The sequence below is a fragment of the Mustela nigripes genome, chromosome 8, assembly GCF_022355385.1.
Source record: "Mustela nigripes isolate SB6536 chromosome 8, MUSNIG.SB6536, whole genome shotgun sequence".
NCBI classification, from domain to species: Eukaryota; Metazoa; Chordata; class Mammalia; order Carnivora; family Mustelidae; genus Mustela; species Mustela nigripes.
In genome coordinates, this window is record NC_081564.1 from 42957980 (window position 1) to 42976582 (window position 18603).

Below are 18603 nucleotides of genomic sequence, written 5' to 3' on the forward strand. Positions count from 1 at the left end.
AAAATAAAAAATCTTAAAAAAAAAAACTTTTAGATAAACACATCCGGTGTTCATTTACAGTGACTTCTTGCGTAAGATACTGCTTTTAGACTGGGGAGTGGTCAGAAGTTGCCCTTTTGTTCCACTGCCTCCCCTTCCTTCTTCCCTCAGGAAAAGTGGGTAGCTGACCTCTGAGTGCCCTTCTGATATTGCAGGAAAAGTTAAGCGTCACCTAAAACTTTGTATCTACTGGTGATATGCATCCAAAATACAAAATGCACAAGTCCAAACTCCAAACTGGAAAGCAAAGGAACACTGAAAACTACTTTTAAATCATCTCCCACTTCCAATTTCTCTCCAGCACTAAATGCTGGACAACAGCATCCTTGTTACCGAGAGCTGGGCACTACAGCAAAAGACAGAAGATCTTAATCCTATCAAACCACATTTCAAGGTCCATGCTTTCCGTAAGTGGTTTTAGAAATGTGGTAAGAGGGCGCCTGGGTGGCTCAGTGGGTTAAACCGCTGCCTTCGGCTCAGGTCATGATCTCAGGGTCCTGGGATCGAGTCCCGCATCGGGCTCTCTGCTTGGCAGGGAGCCTGCTTCTCTCTCTCTCTCTGCCTGCCTCTCCAACTACTTGTGATTTCTCTCTGTCAAATAAATAAATAAAATCTTAAAAAAAAAAAAAAAAAAGAAATGTGGTAAGAAATAAGTTTCTGGAAGCAAGCACCCACAGTCTTGAAAAATATCCCCATTCCTCCTTCTGTTCTTCTCGAATCCCTCTCCTGTTTCCCTCCTTCCTCTGTCAAATTACAAGATGGGTGATGCACCCCTGCTCTTGTCTTCTAAGGTCATCAGAGCCCTCACAAGTTGGGCTTCCTTCCTCATTGCCCTGCTGAATCTTCTCCGATTTTGCTTTATCTGTCTTCATTCTCCTTGCCCTTTCTCTTGCCTCTGGCATCGCTGACCTGTTCCCTCCCTCCATAAAATGTCTCACTTGGTGTCTGATATTCCAGAATCCTGGCACTTGTAACACTGACCACTCAGTGCTACAGACTGCCAGTTATCTCCCAGGATCCATCCTCCTCTTCTTTCTCAGCCATTGAATCTCCCAATTTCACTTGAGTATGTGGTTGCCCAAAAGAAAGTTTTCACTTTCAAGGCTCTCTTGAGGCTGAGGAAGAACTGGCCAATGTAATAGAAGCAAAAGTGGTGTGCACAGCTGCTAGAAAGCATGTTTAAAGAAAGATAGTGCAGTCTCTAGTCTTTTTTCTCCTTTTTGGATGTTGGAATGCAGATGTGATAGCTGGAGCTAGAGCAGCCCTGGGTTATGATGCAGCACTTCCTGTTACTATAGAGCCCTGGTCTAACTTCTTTTTAAAGTTACTATTATTTTGAGTTTTCTGTTACTTGTAGCCAGTCTTGGTTCTCTCTAATGCATTTCTTCCCTACTACTGCATACTCTTTGTCACTTCAGTTAGACTGGATGTTCTGTGGGAATATAGGTTCTGATAAAAATACTTAATGACTGACCTAGATTTCAATGCATTTATTACATAATTCTGGAATGTTCACTCTTTTTAATACTAGTTGGGGGTAGAACAAAATAGTAGATGAAGGCTCTCAATAAAAGAGGTCAAAGTAGAAGATGATTTGGATGTTCTCAGAGTTAGTTTTTCTCCCTCTTTTTAGTTGTAGTGCTAAAAATTAATTCGGACCATGGGTAAAAAAGATTTAAGAAAACCAATAATACTCAGGTACATAAATCAATATCTATTAGGCAGTGTTACTTAACAGAGATTTTTTTTTAAAGCAAATCTTGAATGAATAGATAAGATTTCTAACTACTTTATCAATCATATGGGTGTAACTTTTTCTCCAGTCCTCTGATTTCTATGATGGAAACTCCTCTCTAAACACATTCCTAGCCACCTGGCCTTTCTGACTTGACTCATTCTCCAGGAGATGGAGGCCTTATCGGACTGATAAAATTTGGAAGGATGACTGGGGCTGGCTGGCTCAGCAATTCTCTTCTCTCCTCAGGGGTAGGTTTTTCCAGGGAGTACATAGTGTACTCAGCCAATGAAGATAGACAGGCAGGTAGATCATGTATTCCCCATTCATTTCAATTTGACTTCCTGGTAAAGCTGCTACTCACAATGATCTTAAATGAACTTCAGCTTAGTTTCTATGCCATCCGCTATTAATGCTGAATCAGTGTACCTTAACAGAAAAGTTCTTTGTCAGTTTTCAGGTACAGGAAAAACAAATTTTTTTTAAACAGCAACAATAGTAAACCCTTATGTTTCACTTATCCACATGCCAGGAGTTAAGATCTCTCTAATGTCCAAGTCATATCTCAGCAGCCAACCAGCAACAGTTCCCTGATGACCTGACCCTCCCTAGATGTTCAGCCTTTACGCAATAGTAACTGGGGTTTGAAGGCAAATACACCCTCAAGGTATTGAGGCATTTGTACTGCCTATGAAACAATGTTGTGTTAAGAGACATTATAATACAATATAAGCATTCCTATAAGGAAACTAGATATTTGTATCTTCCAAGAGGTAGGTTTGCTTGTACTTGCTTTTAAATTATAAAAAGTATTCTATTCTGACTAGGGAATGGAAGGTCTGGGAAGGAAGACACACACATTCCTAAAGACCTACTTTGTTCAGGTCACTAAACCAAATACTTTATATATGTTAATTCATTTAAACTGTCTGTAGAAAGTGAGAGGCTATGATTGGTAAAGTTAAAAATTATTGGCCAAGGTCACATAGTAAGTAGAAGTTCCAACATTTGAACTCAGACCTAGTTCCAAATCCCACATAGCTGTCCCCCATATTACACAACCTCAAAGGATTCAACCCAAGCCTTCTGCCAAGGTTCCAGATCTTTTTCTTTTTTCTTTTTTTACTTCAGCGGTCTTCAGAACTGCCTTACTGTCTATGCCTTGCCTTCCCATCAAGAGGTGGAGTCTATTTCCCTACTCTTTGACTCTGGGTTGACCATGTGACTTGCTTGAACTGGAATGTGGCAGAAGCAATGTTATGAGAGTTCTTAACTTGAACCTCAAGAAGCCTTGTAGCTTTTACTTTTGCACTCTTGGAACCCTCTGCCACCAAATGAACAGACTCAGGGTGAGCCTGATAATGGATGAGGGGTCACTTGGAGCTGAGATGAGTCATCCCTGCTGAGGCCCCCCATACACGGAGTTGTTCTGGCTGCTGACCTCAGATGCATGAACAATTTCAGCCAGGACCAGGAGAACCATCCAACTTTGCTCAGCCCCAATTCCCAACCCACAGAATCATGAGCAGAATGGCTGTTGTATTTAGCTACTAAGTTTTGGAATTCTTTGTTATACAGCCAAAGCTAACTGATACACCCTCTCCAACTTAGATTCAGTGATCCCTTATAGTTAAAAAAAGGGCGGGATGGTCCTAAAGGCCACTGAAAAGTTTACAGATCATTGCTTATTCATGTATTCTGCTACTTTCAAGCCCAGTCTAATTCACTGTTAGAGTTATTGAGACCCAAATAAGTTGGGTCTTCAAAGCAGCTGACAGTGACCCTGTCCAGCCTACTCTTCTCACCGGCTTCTTGTGGCAAGGACAACTCCTCACAACTCTTTTATCTCCTCATAGTATCTAGCACAAAACTTTCCTTATATTATACATTCTCCATAAAATTTCTGAATCAACAGAAGAGATTTTAACTCTCAGGGGAGCTAGAATCTTCCAAATGCTTTGAAGCACAGTGCAATGATAGCCAGAGTCATAAAATTTGGCAATTTTTACAAATGATGGAAACAAGGCTTGTGTACTCACAACTCAGGGCTTATGAAATTTAATCCTTGAGTTTCAACTACATTGTTTTTAAAAGCACTTCCTAAGTCTTGGGAGGCAGCTCAGGCCAAGTAAGAATTCTCAATTTAAATATGCACAAAAGGCTTTATGATTTGTACTTTTTGAGCATGACTAAGTTTTAGCAAAAAATTGGAATCAATTTTTTGATACATCTAACTGGATGATGCTAAACATAGAATAATGACAAATTCCTGCTATTAGTGCAAATTTCACAAGAACAATAACTCTGGAATATCTATCAAAATGTCTGAGAGACTGTCAATTCATGGACAAAATGAAAGATCAGAGTTAACTTGTTAAAACTGAATTAGTTCCTGTAGTATTTCCCCATTTACATAAAAATGTTTTTATTAATATAAACCCCACATCGGTTTTTCACACAGTGTTTCAAGTTTAACAAAAGATACAACTCCACTTCAAATGCAACTCAGAGTGTTCCATTATAATAATTACCATCAGTGATAAAAGACAGATACAAAAAAGCAATACTTTTCACAATGATTTTGCTTTAAGATTTTAGAGCTGAAACTAAACCTTAAAGTTGCTAAGTCACTTGTAAAGTTCCTAAAGAATACTATGTCATCATTGACTGGATATTAGTTAAGTGTATCTGTAAACTCAGGTGGACAGAAGAGGCATGGATCACTTTTGGAAAAATAAGGCTCACCTACAACCTGATTCTGAACTTTTTCTACATTTGAGATCTGAGCCAATGATACAAGATTAGTGGATTCAGGGCTCAAATACGGAATAAGACATGAGCTTCACTATGTACCCTCTCAGGGGTTTGCAATGGTTATTTTTCCATAGCACTCCTTTCAGTGGGCCCTACTGCATCTCAGACCTGAGTCCTACGTCCATTCCTAGGTGATACTAATTTCATTAGTAGTAGACACTCAGCAGATTTTAGATTCATGCATCTAAAATCTGCTGAGTGTCTACAGGGCTAAGTGCTATTTCCTATGAGATGATTCAGGTATGCACCTTCCTGGAGGAAAAAAGAAAGGCAAAAGAGGAAGCAGAGAAAAATAATAATCTAGGGAATTGTTTAGTTCATGCAAAATAAAACAAATATTTCTGAAACAAACCTACAGGTAGATTTGTGCTTCATTTAGGACAAATTATGTGAAAAATGGAATAAATTTTTTACTGGTACCTGTATCCCAGTTCTTCACTAAGATGGATCATATGAAGGATATACGATTCCTTGCTTGTTCCAGTGAGTCCAGGTAACAATAAGATAGTAGGTCTGGTGGTGGTATCCATATAACATTTACTGTTAGAATTATCAAACCAGTCCAGTGAAATCTGTCCTCCATCTGCAGTTTTAATAAGTTCACTGGAAAGAAATAAAAGAAATGAAACACTCATTAAGTGTTTCAAGTCATGTTTTAATATTAGTGTCTTAATTTTATAAATAGATGACATGATTTTATCTGAATAGAACTTTTTTACAGCATTCATAACACACACTTATATCACTTTCTTTTATTACAAGAATGATATGAGATAGTACCAGAAAGTATTTCCAGCAACACCACAAAACGGCAGCATATAAAAATGAGCTAGAAGGACTTCACATATTTATCTTAATCATTTCCTCATTACTCTAAAATATCCAGCATTTAACCCCTATTTGATTGAGGTCACCCAAATAATTCATCAGGGAGTTATGAATAAGTAAATTGCTGATCTGATCACTGCTCTGGCCCTTTGACTCAATAATGCAGTCTTCCCACAGAGTATATTATAAAATTTCCTTCTTAAATATTTTAAAGTACTTCTTTTTTTTTTTTTTTTTTTTTTTTTAAAGATTTTATTTATTTATTTGACAGAGAGAGAAATTACAAGTACACTGAGAGGCAGGCAGAGAGAGAGAGAAGGAAGCAGGCTCCCTGCCGAGCAGAGAGCCCGATGTGGGACTCGATCCCAGGACCCTGAGATCACGACCTGAGCCGAAGGCAGCGGCCTAACCCACTGAGCCACCCAGGCGCCCCTTTAAAGTACTTCTTACACTGTGTCTATGAACTTAAAGAATTTTCCCAAATAGTGAACGTTCCAGGCAACAAAAGGAGCTCGAGAAAGACTAGATGACTCAGGGAAATTAGTATCAGACACTATCAAAATCTCCTGGTTACTGATAAATTCTGGACCATATCTTTAACACCTCAAGGATATTAGCATCAAGAACCCATTTGCTTATTAACATGAAGTCCTTTTATAGGAGTCCATCATGCAAAATCCAAATTAATTGGCATCATTCTCCAACCCATCCCCACTCCCAGCATCAGTGAATTGATACATATCGTCAAAGGATCCAGGTTCTCAGGATCCAGATGCACGCCAAACTGGAAAAAAGTAAACCTCAAACACTTCTCTAGAAATAAACCGGTTACACCAAGGCACGCGCGCGCACACACACAGAAACACATGCGCGCGCGCGGTGAAAGATAATACCTGAATATTTTCCTGTAACTGAGTGTGTTTTGCCGGGTGGGGGGACAATCCTTCCTTTTTCAATCCCCTTTCTTTTCTAAATGCTTACTGGCCAAAGGTTAAACAAGGACTGGGAGTATGCAAACAAAACAAAACAAAACACCCCCCCCCCCAGAAACAAAACAAAACAAAACAAAAACCCCTGTGGTTTTGAAGACAGGACTGCAAATGGAAATATACTTACTTCCTGTACTGCACCGATGGCTTAGAAGTGATGAAAGGTCTCAGGAGTGTCTGTCCTCGACTCTCCCAGCACCAGACCGTCGGGTAGTACGTTTCTGTCACTACAGGGCAGTGGTTCTGGAGGAAGCGGCTGAAGCTCTCACCCCCCGTCACTAACTGGGGCTTCTGCGGGGAAAGCCAGTATTATAGTTAAGGGTCCAGAACAAAGTTTCCGCAAACCAGAAACGACTGACTGGCCCATCGCGCGCGCGCTCCCTCCGATTACATCTCCTTCAAGAAGCCTGACACAAAGAATTTGCAGTCACAACGGACTTAGTGATTTAACCAAACGCTTCGAGAGGAAAGCAAGAGTTAAGGGAGTCATTTTCAGAAGTGCTACAGCATTGCCAGGCTAGCGAATGGTGACGGGGCAGTACCCTGGCGCCTGGGTCAGCCGGGTCCTTGCTGCTGTCCGAGGACCCAGGCCGGACCCCCAGGGACGAGGACAAGAGCGAGCCCCCTTTCCCGCCCGCGCTCATAAGGGCGTCCATCAGATGCCCGGAAAGGGCAGCAACTTGGGAGCAGCAGCACTCTCGCCTCCAGGACGGCCCTTGCCAAACGCGCCTGCGGCGACAGTTCCAGCTTGGCCGGCTGCGGTCGCTCCCGGGAAAGCTCCCCGCGGCCCCCACCCCCGCCCCCGCGCCCGCGCCAACCCTTGGCTCACCTTGGCGATGCTGCTCAGGTAATAACAGGCGTAAGCGACGCTGAAGCCCAGGATCAGGGATAAGCCCACTCCCGAGCCGAAGAACCCAACCCGGACTTGGTGCTCCAGGTAGAGGAAGAGCTCCCTGGAGAGCATCCGCAGGTCCATCGCTAAGCGCTGCATGGCCCTGCGGTGGGAGGCCAGTCGGCCAGCGAGCCACCGAAAGCGGCCGCGGCACCGCCGGGGACCCTGGACCAGAGCGTCTCTAGCCCGGCAGAGCGCAGCTTCCGCCAGCGGGCGCGGCCGAGCGGCCCCGGGAGGCGTAGCACCGCTGCTGGACGCCGCGGGCTCCGCCCCAGCTTCCCCGGAGCCGCCCCCACCGTCAGCCACTCAGGAACCTTCCAGAGGCGCGGATCCAAGCGCTGCCACAGTGGGGGCGGACCGGGTCTGCCGGTCAGGTTGCAGCTATCCTGGGTGACCCCCAAAGGTGGGCAGAGATCGATCGCAGACTTTGGAGAAGGAAATGGGCCTGGCAGTGCGCATTCCGGTCCCTGACCCGGCACCAGCTCCAGTGACCTTGACCGATTCCGCACGGCGGGGGGTTTCGTTTCACACTGTAAACTAGAGATTTAGGGTGGTTCGGGAAAAAAAAATTGGGGGTGTGTGTGAATGCCAAATATTTGTCAATAGAATGCGCTACCTAGGGGGGAAAATCCTCCATCCCCCAGAAAGTTGTGTTTCCCCTGAACACTATCAAAAAAGAAAAGATCCTCTATAAACATTCAATAATGAGGCTATTCATACTTTAAATCTCTCTGAATCCTTTTAGTTCCTTAGGTATGCCTTAAATGAGAAGTGGTTACCAAAAATAAATAAGGAGATCAAGCAAACGAACGGGGATTCAAAAATTCTTAAAGCCTATTTTTGTTTCGTTTGTGCTTTGAACTTGAAGACTTACAGAAATCCACAGTTACTTAACGTAGGGACCAGAAACCATTTATGAAGTAGGTTTTCCTCGGCTTATTTATGGCAACACGACTAAACCGGAAGATAGAGGCATTTAAAATGGCTAGAAGATTTAACAGTATATTATTACGAACTCCTCCCACCTAGAGGTACCAAGAGTGGCAAGACTTAAATAGGCCAAAAGAAAAAGGTAAAGCCTGTAGAGACTATGAAAAATTTCACAGGATTGTAAATTAATCATAGAAATTAGTGATAGAAAAGTGGGATGGGCCAGAAGTGAGCAACATCCTTGGCCTTGATTTGGTCACTGTAACTTGATGGTTGCCAGCACCCAGAAAAATTTCGTTGCCTTCACTGAGCCTGTTTTTGTTTTTGTTTTTAACGTGTAGAATAATAATTTCTACTTTATAGAGTCTTTGGGATACCTAAATTAAATAAGGTACATACTCTTGCCCTAAGCATATGTAATTCTTTTTCACTCACTGGTTCTTGCATCTGAGCACACCCAGAAAACACAAATACACATGCTGGTTGCCATACTTGACAGTGTGCATGCAACATTCTTTATAATGCCTGCACCCACCTTCTGCCCTGCCTACCAATAAATACATATATATTTTATTTTGCTTTAGTGTAAGGTGAAAATACCATAAAATACTTCATTAGCATCATGATGTGTAGAAAGTTGCTGACCTGGGAGTAAACAACTCTGAACTCATCCACTAAACTTAAGCAAACTATTTACTCTTGTGGAGCCTCCGTTCTCTGTCTATAAAATAAGATGGAAGATGGAAGATATCAAACTCTCTTCCCTGTTAGAAGAACATTCACAAACTTCCTTAAGAACTATTCCAGTTTAGATGAGGAAATGAGAGTTCAGACCCTAACCTGACCACCAATAACTTCCTCTGCCTGGTGTATAGGCCTGTGTATATAATTCCTTCTCCTTGAGTGCAGATAGGACCAGCGACTTATTTCTAACTAATAGAATATAGTAGAAGTGATGAGATGTCGCCGCTTCTGTGATTGCATTCTGTTACGTGACTCTAGCTCAGCAGAGTGGAGCTAAAAGGCTCTCCTGCCACCTTGAGGAAGCAAACAGCCATTTGAACTGTAGATGGAGAGGACCCCGTAACAGGGAACTAGTGGTGGCCTCCATGGGGGAGCCTCTAGGTGACATCCAACAAAAAGATAGGGTCTTTAGTCCTACAACTGCAAGGAAATGAATTCTGCCAACACCTTGAGTAAGCCTGGAAGCAGATTCTCCTTCAGTCAAGCCTCCAGATGAAAACACAGCCTGTCCAATATCTTAACTACCACCTTGCGAGACCTGGAGCAGAGCCCTAGTCGAGTTGTGCCTGGGGCCCCTGATCCAGGGCAATTGTCAGATAGCAAATGTGTTGCTTTAAGCTGCTAAATTTGTGGCGATTTGTTATGTAGCAATAGAAAACTAACAGAATATGTAAAAGTCCTACAAAAGCATTCAAATATTAATAAATATCAGTGGCTCATTTTTGTTACCAATGTACAGTTGATCCTTGAGTAACATGAGGCTTTAAGGCGACAACCTGTGCACAGTCAAAAATCTGTATAAGTTTTTTTTTTTTTTAGATTTTATTTTTTTGACAGATAGAGCATAAGCAAGGAAGAGTGGCAGAAAGAGGGAGAGGGAAAAGCAGGCTCTCCACTGAGCAGGGAGCCCCATGTGGGGCATGATCCCAGGACTCTGGGATCATGAGCCAAGCCGAAGGCAGCTTCTTAACTGACTGAGCCACACAGGTGCCTCTGTGTATAACTTCTGACTCCTCAAAAACTAACCTACTATTGATGGAAAGCCTTACTGATAACATAATTAATTAACATATATTTTGTTTATTATATGTATTGTATACTATATTCTTTTGTGTAGAGTTTTTAAAAAGATTTTATCTCTTTATTTGTGAGAGAGAGACAGAGATAGCTAGAGAGAGCACTAGTGTGGAGGCTCCCCACTGAGCAGGGAGCCCAATGCAGGGCTCCATCCCCAGGACCCTGGGATCATGACCTGAGTCGAAGGCAGACACTTAACCAACTGAGCACACAGGCACCCCCGCCTTGAGATTTTTAATTATTTTCTTTATACATCTCCTTAATTAATTGTCACAATGAACATTTATTACTTTAAAAAAATTTTTTTAAAGATTTTGTTTATTTATTTGACAGAGATCACAAGCAGGCAGAGAGGCAGGCAGAGAGAGAGAGGAGGAAGCAGGCTCCCTGCGGAGCAGAGAGCCCGATGATGCGGGGCTTTATCCCAAGACCCTGGGATCATGACCCGAGCTGAAGGCAGAGGCTTTAACCCACTGAGACACTCCGGCGCCCTCATTTATTACTTTTTAAACAATAAAAAAGTCATTTAAAAACATACAAAATTAATTGTAAAGGAATAAATCATGTGAAAAGATATATAACTAAAATCAAGAAAGGCAAAATATTCTAAGATGAAATGGAAAACAAGTTTTAAATAAGAAAACATCTCAGGGTGCCTAGCTAGCTCAGATAGTTAAGTATCTGCCTTTGGCCTGGGTCATGATCACAGGCTCCTGGGATCGAGCCCCACATCAAGATCCCAGCTCAGTGGGGAGTCTGCTTCTCCCTCTGCCTCTGCCTCTCCCCTTGATTGTGTTCTCTCTCTCAAATGAATAAATAAAATCTTTAAAAGAAAAATAGGAACACATCTTTGCAAATTGTGTGTAATATGCCCTGATTTCTTTTATAGGGGAATGGAATTTAGAAACCAAGATATGGGCACTTGGTGCCCACTAAGCACTGATGTGTTCTTTGCTACTAGGATATCATTGTGTCTAGTTCATCTCAGTTGACTAAGCTAGGTAATATATCTATGTATACTAACCCATACTGACATACATCTACTTATATCTGTATCTATATCTATAGTTGTTTTTGTATCTATCCATCTGCATGTTTTTAAAGATTTTATTTATTTGAGAGAGAGAGTGTGCACAAGCAGAGAGGGAGATCAGGGGGATAGGGAGAAGCAGACTCCACGCTGAGCAGAGAGCCTGATGCGGGACTTGATCCCAGGACCCTGGGATCATGACCTGAGCCAACGGCAGAAGCTTAACCGACTGAGCCACCCAGGCACACCTATCCACCTGTATTTACATTAAGCGAAGGAGGAGTTCAGAAAAAAGACGAGCTTTTTAATATCAACTCCCTGAGGGGTTTTAGGAGGAATTAAATCTCTTGATTAGTAATATTTCTGGGCTATTTCTCTTTAGTTTTTGGATAAAACAAAATTCTATCTGTAATATGAAATACCCTATACCATTAGCCTCCTCAATTCTATGGAAATCAGGCAGAGGACAGAATGGTTTATACTTACCAAGAATGCCAGAACTGAAAATCACAAAACACTTAATAAAATAAAAAAATTTAGATTACATTCAATTAAAAGAAATATTCTAGGGGCATCTGGGTTACTCAGTTGGTTAAGTGACTGCCTTCGGCTCAGGTCATGATTCTGGAGTCCCAGAATTGAGTCTGCATGGGGCTCCCTGCTCAGTGGAGAGTCCGCTTCTCCCCTTGACCCTCCCCCCTCTCATGCTCTCTCTCTCAAATAAATAAATAAAGTATAAAAAAAAAGGAAAAGAAAGAAAGAAATATAATAGTCCTGGGGTACCTGGTAGCTCAGTCAGGTAAGTGTCTGATTCTTGATTTGGGCTTAGATCATGATTTCAGGGTCATGGGATTGAGCTCCGCACTGGACTCTACCCTCAGCGTGGAGTCGGCTTGTCCTTCTCCCTCTGCTTCCCACCCCCACTCTCTCTTTCTCTCTCTCTTTTTCACACACTTAAAAAAATAAAATTGCAAAAAGAATTATTATAATTCTATATGGCTTGTTATGAAAATTGTGGATGTCACCAGATTATTGATAAGCCACTGTGACCCCCACTCCTCAGTTCTAATACTTGTCATTACACTAACTGTAGCTCTGTCTTTAGCACCAATTAGCCCTAACACTACAAAACCCAACTTTAGCACTAGCAATCTGATTTTGAACTGATAGATTTTTAGCGGGGAGGAGACTGTACCCTGGGAACTGAGGCCAGAGGCTTCAGGATGGAAAAAGGAATTTAAGTAAGAAAAGGCTCTAGTAACTGGCAGAAAGTCATGTTGGACAGGAGGAATATTCATGGGGGACCTGCAGTGGAGGCCTGGGGAAGGAAGAAAGTGGAGTTCTTGGGAGGCTTCAGAAGTGGTCAAGGGGGCAGATGAAATTGTGGTCCCCGGACCCCAGTCTCAGTCTGTACTGTTTAGATTTATTACTGGACTCTCTTTCTTCTTTTTAAGATTTTATTTATTTGTTTGAGAGAGAGAGCATGCACAAGCGGAGGGGGAGGGGCAGAGGGAGAGGGAGACACAGACTCCCCACTGAGCAGAGAGTCCAGGATCCCGGGATCCTGACCTGAGCTGAAGGCAGACACCCAGCTGACTGAGCCACACAGATGCCCCTTATCAATGGAATCTTGAGCAAACATCTGCTTAAAGCTTCTCTCAAGGTTAATTTGTGTTTATTGGATTCAGGGAATGGCAGCCAAGTAGTAGCCATAATAGGGAGATAAATTAACTGGCTTCCTCCAAGGTAACTGAAGTCATTTGGGAATGCCTTAGGGTAGAGACAATTAATTTACAGACTAACCCAACTGGAGGAAAATAAAGTTGATGCTTCCACTTCCTCCTTACATATCTTTGTGTAAGATGGAACTACAGACAGAGAAAGAAACTATTGTGTAGAGTCCACTTGAAATGTTTGAAATCAGAATTATCTCCAAGCAGTTAGTAGACTTGAGTGAATCCAAGGGAGATTTCCTGGGTAGTCCTGATTTAATCAGGTGAAGCTTTTATTTATTTTATATTATTATTTTTAAAAATATTTTATTTATTTATTTGAAAGATAGACAGTGAGAGAGAGCATGAGAGGGGAGGAGGTGAGAGGGAGCAGATTCCCCATGGAGCAGGGAGCCTGATGTGGAACTAGATCCCAGGACTCTGGGATTATGACCTGAGCTGAAGGCAGTGGCTTAACCAACTGAGCCACTCACGTGCTCCTCAGGTGAAGCTTTTAAAAGAGAGTTCAGGAATTAGACATGGAAGAAGTCAGAGGCTCTTTCTTCTGCCGGCAGTTAAGAAGTAAGTTTCCATGTGTGAGTTCTACAGCTGCAAGAAAATGAATTCTCCATTTGAAGTTGGAAGAGGACCCTGAATGTCAGAGAAGACTGTAGATATAGCTTTGCGTGTATAGTGTTGAGAATAACACATAATAATATTATGTGGGTTATTCATAAATGCCCTGTATTATGTTGAGGAAATTCCTTTGGCTCCCAGTTTGTTCCAGGTTTTCATCATGGAAAGGTGGGAGATATTTTCAGATACTTTTTCTGTATTAAATGAGATGGTCATCAGGTTCCCCCCCACCCCCGTATTCTGGTAATGTGGTGTAGTACTTTGATTTTTACGTGAGGAAGCATCCTTGCATTCTGGAATAAATCCTAATCATCCAAGATGTATAACCCTCTTTCTGTACTGCTGGGTTAGGTTTGCTCGAATTTTGCTGAGGATTTTTTCCACTATATTCATAAGGAATGTTGCCTCTGTGCTGGTTTTGTCTGGCTTTGGTATCAGGGTAATGCTGGTGTCATAGAATGAGTTTAGAAGTTCTTCCTTTTATGTTTTGGAGGAGTTTGAGAAGCAATGGTATTAATTCTTTGAATATTTGGTAGAATTTACCAGTGAAGGCTTATGGTCCTAGGCTTTTTTAGGGGGAAGGTTTGGATTACTGATTCAATCTCTTATTGTTGGTCTGTTCAGTTTTACTGTTAGTTCTTTTTTTTTTTTTTAAAGATTTTATTTATTTATTTGACAGAAGGAGATCGCAAGCAGGCAGAGAGGCAGGCAGAGAGAGAGAGAGAGAAAAAGAGAGGGAAGCAGGCTTCCTGCGGAGCAGAGAGCCTGATGCGGGGCTCGATCCCAGGACCCTGAGATCATGACCTGAGCCGAAGGCAGCAGCCCAAACCACTGAGCCACCCAGGCGCCCCTTACTGTTAGTTCTTAAGTCAGTGTTGATATTATGCATTTTTCTAGAAGTTTGTCTATTTTGGATTGCCTGGGTGGCTCAGTTGGTTAAGTGTCCCATTTTCTAAGCACCCCCACTGGTGCTCTCTCTCAAACAATGAAATCATTAAAAGAAAAAAAGCTTATCTATTTCATTTAATTATCTAATTTAGATTCATTTATATTATCTAATTGCTTACAATTAATTGCTCACAGTATTCTTTTATAATCCTTTTTATTTCTCTGAGATGCACAGTAATGATCCCACTTCCAATCTGATTTTAGTTATATGCGGCTTCTGGTTTTTTAATCAGTCTAGTTTGTCCATGTTGTTGTTTCCAAAGAATCAACTTTTGGTTTCATTAATTCTATTGTTTTTCTAGTCTTTATTTATCACTGCTTTAATATTTATTATTACCTTCTTTCTGCTTGCTTTGGGGTTAACTTGCTTTTCTTTTCTAGTTCCTTAAGTTGTTGAGTAAGGTTATTGATTTGGGATCTTCTTCTCCCCTTTTTTTTTTTTTTTAAGATCTTATTTATTTATTTAACAGAGAGAGAGAGATCACAAGTAGGCATAGAGACAGGGAAGCAGGCTCCCCACTGAGCGGAGAGCCTGATGCGAGGCTCAATCCAAGGACCACGAGACCATGACCTGAGCCGAAGGCAGAGGCTTAACTCGCTGAGCCACAGAGACGCCCCTCTTCTTTAATATAAGCATTTTCAGCTATCAGTTTTGCTCTGAGAACTGCTTTCTCTGTATTCCATGAGTTTGTGTGTGTTTTGTTTGTTTTCATTCTTTTCAAATTATCTTCATATCTCTCTTTTGATTTCTTTTTTGACCCAGAAGCTGTTTAAGAGTGTGTTTCTTTGGGGCACCTGGGTGGTTCAGTTGGTTAAGCATCTGACTCTTGATTTTGACTCAGGTCATGATCTCAGGGTCGTGAGATTGAGCCCCACATTCAGGTTCCGCACTGGGTGAGGAGCCTGTGTGGCGTTCTCTCTCTCCCTCCGACTCTCCACTCCCACCATCCCCAGCTCTTGCTCCTGCGCTCTTAAAAAAAAGTGTGTTTTTTGTCTCCACGTATTTGTGAATTTTCCAAATTTCCTTCTTTTATTGATTTCTAGCTTCCTTTCATTGGGCCAGATAAGATACTTCATAGGATTTCAGTCTTTTAAAATTCATTGAGACTTGCTTTGTGGACTAGCTTATAGTCCGTCTTGGAGAAATTTCCATGTGCACTTGAGACGAATGTATTTTGTTATTGTTGGATGTGGTATTCCATATATGTCCAATAGGTATGGTTGGTTTATAGTGTTGTTTGAATTTTCTGCTTCCCTGTAGATCTTCTGTGTGGTAGTTCTCTCCATAACTGAAACAGCTTATTGAAATCTTCAACTATTATTCTAGAACTATTTATTTCTCAATTCTGCCAGTTTTTGCCTCATATATTTTGGGGCTTTGTTGTTAAGTGAATATATGTTTATAACTGTTATCTCTTCTTGATGGATTGAACTTCTTATCAATATATGCCTTTGCTTGTCTTTCTAATGATTTTTTACTTAAAGGTTGTCTTCTTTTAGTCTAGCTGCCCCAGCTCTCCTTTGATTACTAGGTGCATGTTATAGTGGGTTGAATATGGACTGCAAAAAGATATGTCTAAGTCCTAACTCATACTTATTTGGAGATAGGGTCTTCGCTGCAGATGTAATTAAGTGAATGGTTCTGAGATGAGATCATCTTGGTCTTAGGCTGGGTCTTAAGTCCAATGACAGGCATCCTTAAGAGAAAGGAAAGGGATATTTGAGAGATGCACATAGAACCATATGAAGATGGAGGAGGGCATTGCAGTAATGTGTTTATAAGCTACAGGATGCCTAAGGATGCCAGCAGCAACCAGAAGCTAGGAGACATGGGATGGATTCTCTTCAACCTCCAGAAGGAGATAACTTGGCCAACACCCTTATTTTGGATTTCTGGTCTCTACAACTACAAGAGAATAAATTTCCTTTGTTTTCAGCTACTTGGTTTGTGGTAATTTGTCTCAGGGAACTAATATACATGGAGTATATCTTTCCATCCTTTTACTTCCAACTTATTTGTATCTTTGATGCTAAAGTGAATCTCTTATAAACAGCATATAGTTAGATTTTTTGGCTTATTTTTATTTTTAAGATTTTATGTATTTATTTGTCAGAGAGAGTGTGTGAGTATGCACAAGCAGAGGTAATGGCAGGCAGAGGGAAAAGCCAGCTCCCCACTGAGCAAGGAGCCAGATGTGGGCCTTGATCCTATGACCCTGGGATCATGACCTGAGCTAAAGACAAATGCTTAACAACTGAGCCATCCGACTCTCTCTCAGAAAGAGAAAGCACAAGTAGGGGCAGAGGGAGAGGGAGAAGCAGATTCCCTGCTAAGCAGGGAGCCCGATACCGGACTGGATCCCAGGACCCCGAGATCATGACCTGAGCCAAAGGCAGATGCTTAACCAACTGAGCCACCTAGGTGTCCCAGATAATACATTTTTAAAAATCTATAAATAAATACATATTTATGTGGTAAATATGTGTGGTATTTTGTGATACGTATCATATATGATAGATTGCATATAACAAAATTTGTTAATTTAACCATTACATTTACACTTAAGTGTAAAATTCAGTGACATTAATCTCATTCACAATGTTGTATAACCATTGTTGCTTTTATTTCAAAACTTTTTTTATTACCCCAAACAGAAACTCTGTGATACTTAAACAATAACTCCTCATTGCCCTTCCACCAGGTCCCATGGTAATCTCTAATTTACTTGCTGTCTCTATGAATTTGACTAGTACAGGTACCTAATGTAAGTGGACCCATACAACATTTATCCTTTACTGTCTGGCGTATTTCATGTATAATGCCTTCAAGTTTCATCCCATGTTCTAGCATCAGAACCTCATTTCTTTTTAAGGCAAAATAATATTCCATTGTGTATATATACACATTTTGTTTATACAGTCATTGATTGATGAACACATGTTGTTTCCAACTTTTGAGTGTTGTAATACTGCAGTGAACATTGTCATATTAATGTCTATTTGAGTACCTACTTTCAATTTCTTTCTATTTTTATTTGAGTATAGTTGACACACAATGTTAACATGAGTTTCAGGTACACAACATAGGGATTTGACAAGTTTATACCTTATGCTATGCTCGCCACAAATGTGGCTGCTGTCTGTCCCCATACAACAGTATTATAATATCATTGACTATATTCATTATGCTGTGCCTTTTCTTCATGTAACTTATTCATTCTGTAACTGGAAGCCTGTATCTCCCACTCCCCTTCACCCATCTTTCCCAACTCTGTACCCCCCCCCCACAATTCTTTTGGGTATATATACAGGAGGGGAATTGCTGGATTAAATTGCAATTCTTGTTTTTATTGTGGCAAGACATAACATTAAATTTATCTTTTTGACTCTTTTTAAGTGTGCCATTCAGTGGCATTAACTGTGTTCACATGAGTATGCAATCATCACCAACATCCATCTCTAGAACTTTTTCATCTTCTTGATAGAATATTTCAGTGAAATGTTGTAAATGTGATAGATCCTGGAAGTAAAGATGTTATAGATTAGAGAAAGTTTGTACAGTTTGGCACTAGGAATTATAACTGGACTCTGTCAATTCACCTCTTTCTCTGTGATGGGATGCCTGGGAGCACTCACAAAGGTTCATGGTAACATGAGGAATTGCTGAAATTTATATGTTGAGTGTTTGACCACATGCCAACAGGAAGGGAAAAATTGCTCTATAAAGTCTTCTTGGGAAAAAAACCCCAAATCTTTCTTAAGAGTTTTTTTTTTTTTTTGCATTATTCAAGTTCTTATTGTTGGTGAATCTAATTTGGAAGGACAAGGCAAAGAAGTGTTGTTTGTTGTTTGGGATCTGAGGTGCTGGTACAAATTGGTGGGAATTATGCAAGTTTGTCATAGCTCCAAGACAGATCCCGACAGGCCAGGGGTGTAAGGGGGTTGATATGTCCCTACTTCTGTTCAGAGTGCCTTTAAGAACCAGCTTGTCACACAGGTCTAAGATTATGGCTCCTAATATGCTTGCATTTCTGATAAGTTCGGCCACAGATGTGTTTGCTGTGACTCCTCTGACATCAACTCTTGGTACTTCTCAAAACTAGGCATGTAGGATATATTTTAAAAATGAACAAAGAACCATTATATGTATATGTACAAAATTTATTAAATTCCTCTGTCTTATACATTAAGCAACCAAGGACCAGAAAATTTAGGTGATTTGCTGAAGC

At 41.1% G+C, this 18603-nt stretch overlaps 2 protein-coding genes across 2 annotated transcripts in view; one reads left to right on the top strand and one right to left on the bottom strand.

Moving 5' to 3' along the window:
* Positions 1-7577, bottom strand: part of ABHD3 (abhydrolase domain containing 3, phospholipase) — a 43554-nt gene extending 35977 nt beyond the window's left edge. The window contains exons 1-3 of the mRNA XM_059409324.1: positions 7235-7577; positions 6533-6696; positions 5009-5191 (exon numbers count right to left, since the gene is read on the bottom strand). Of these exons, the coding sequence (XP_059265307.1) occupies positions 5009-5191; positions 6533-6696; positions 7235-7396 (509 nt within the window). The 5' untranslated portion in view covers positions 7397-7577. The remainder of the gene's footprint in view (positions 1-5008; positions 5192-6532; positions 6697-7234) is intronic.
* The window catches only part of SNRPD1 (small nuclear ribonucleoprotein D1 polypeptide), a 273414-nt gene that overhangs the window by 74868 nt on the left and 179943 nt on the right, over positions 1-18603 (top strand). The gene's annotated exons all lie outside the window — the stretch shown is intronic.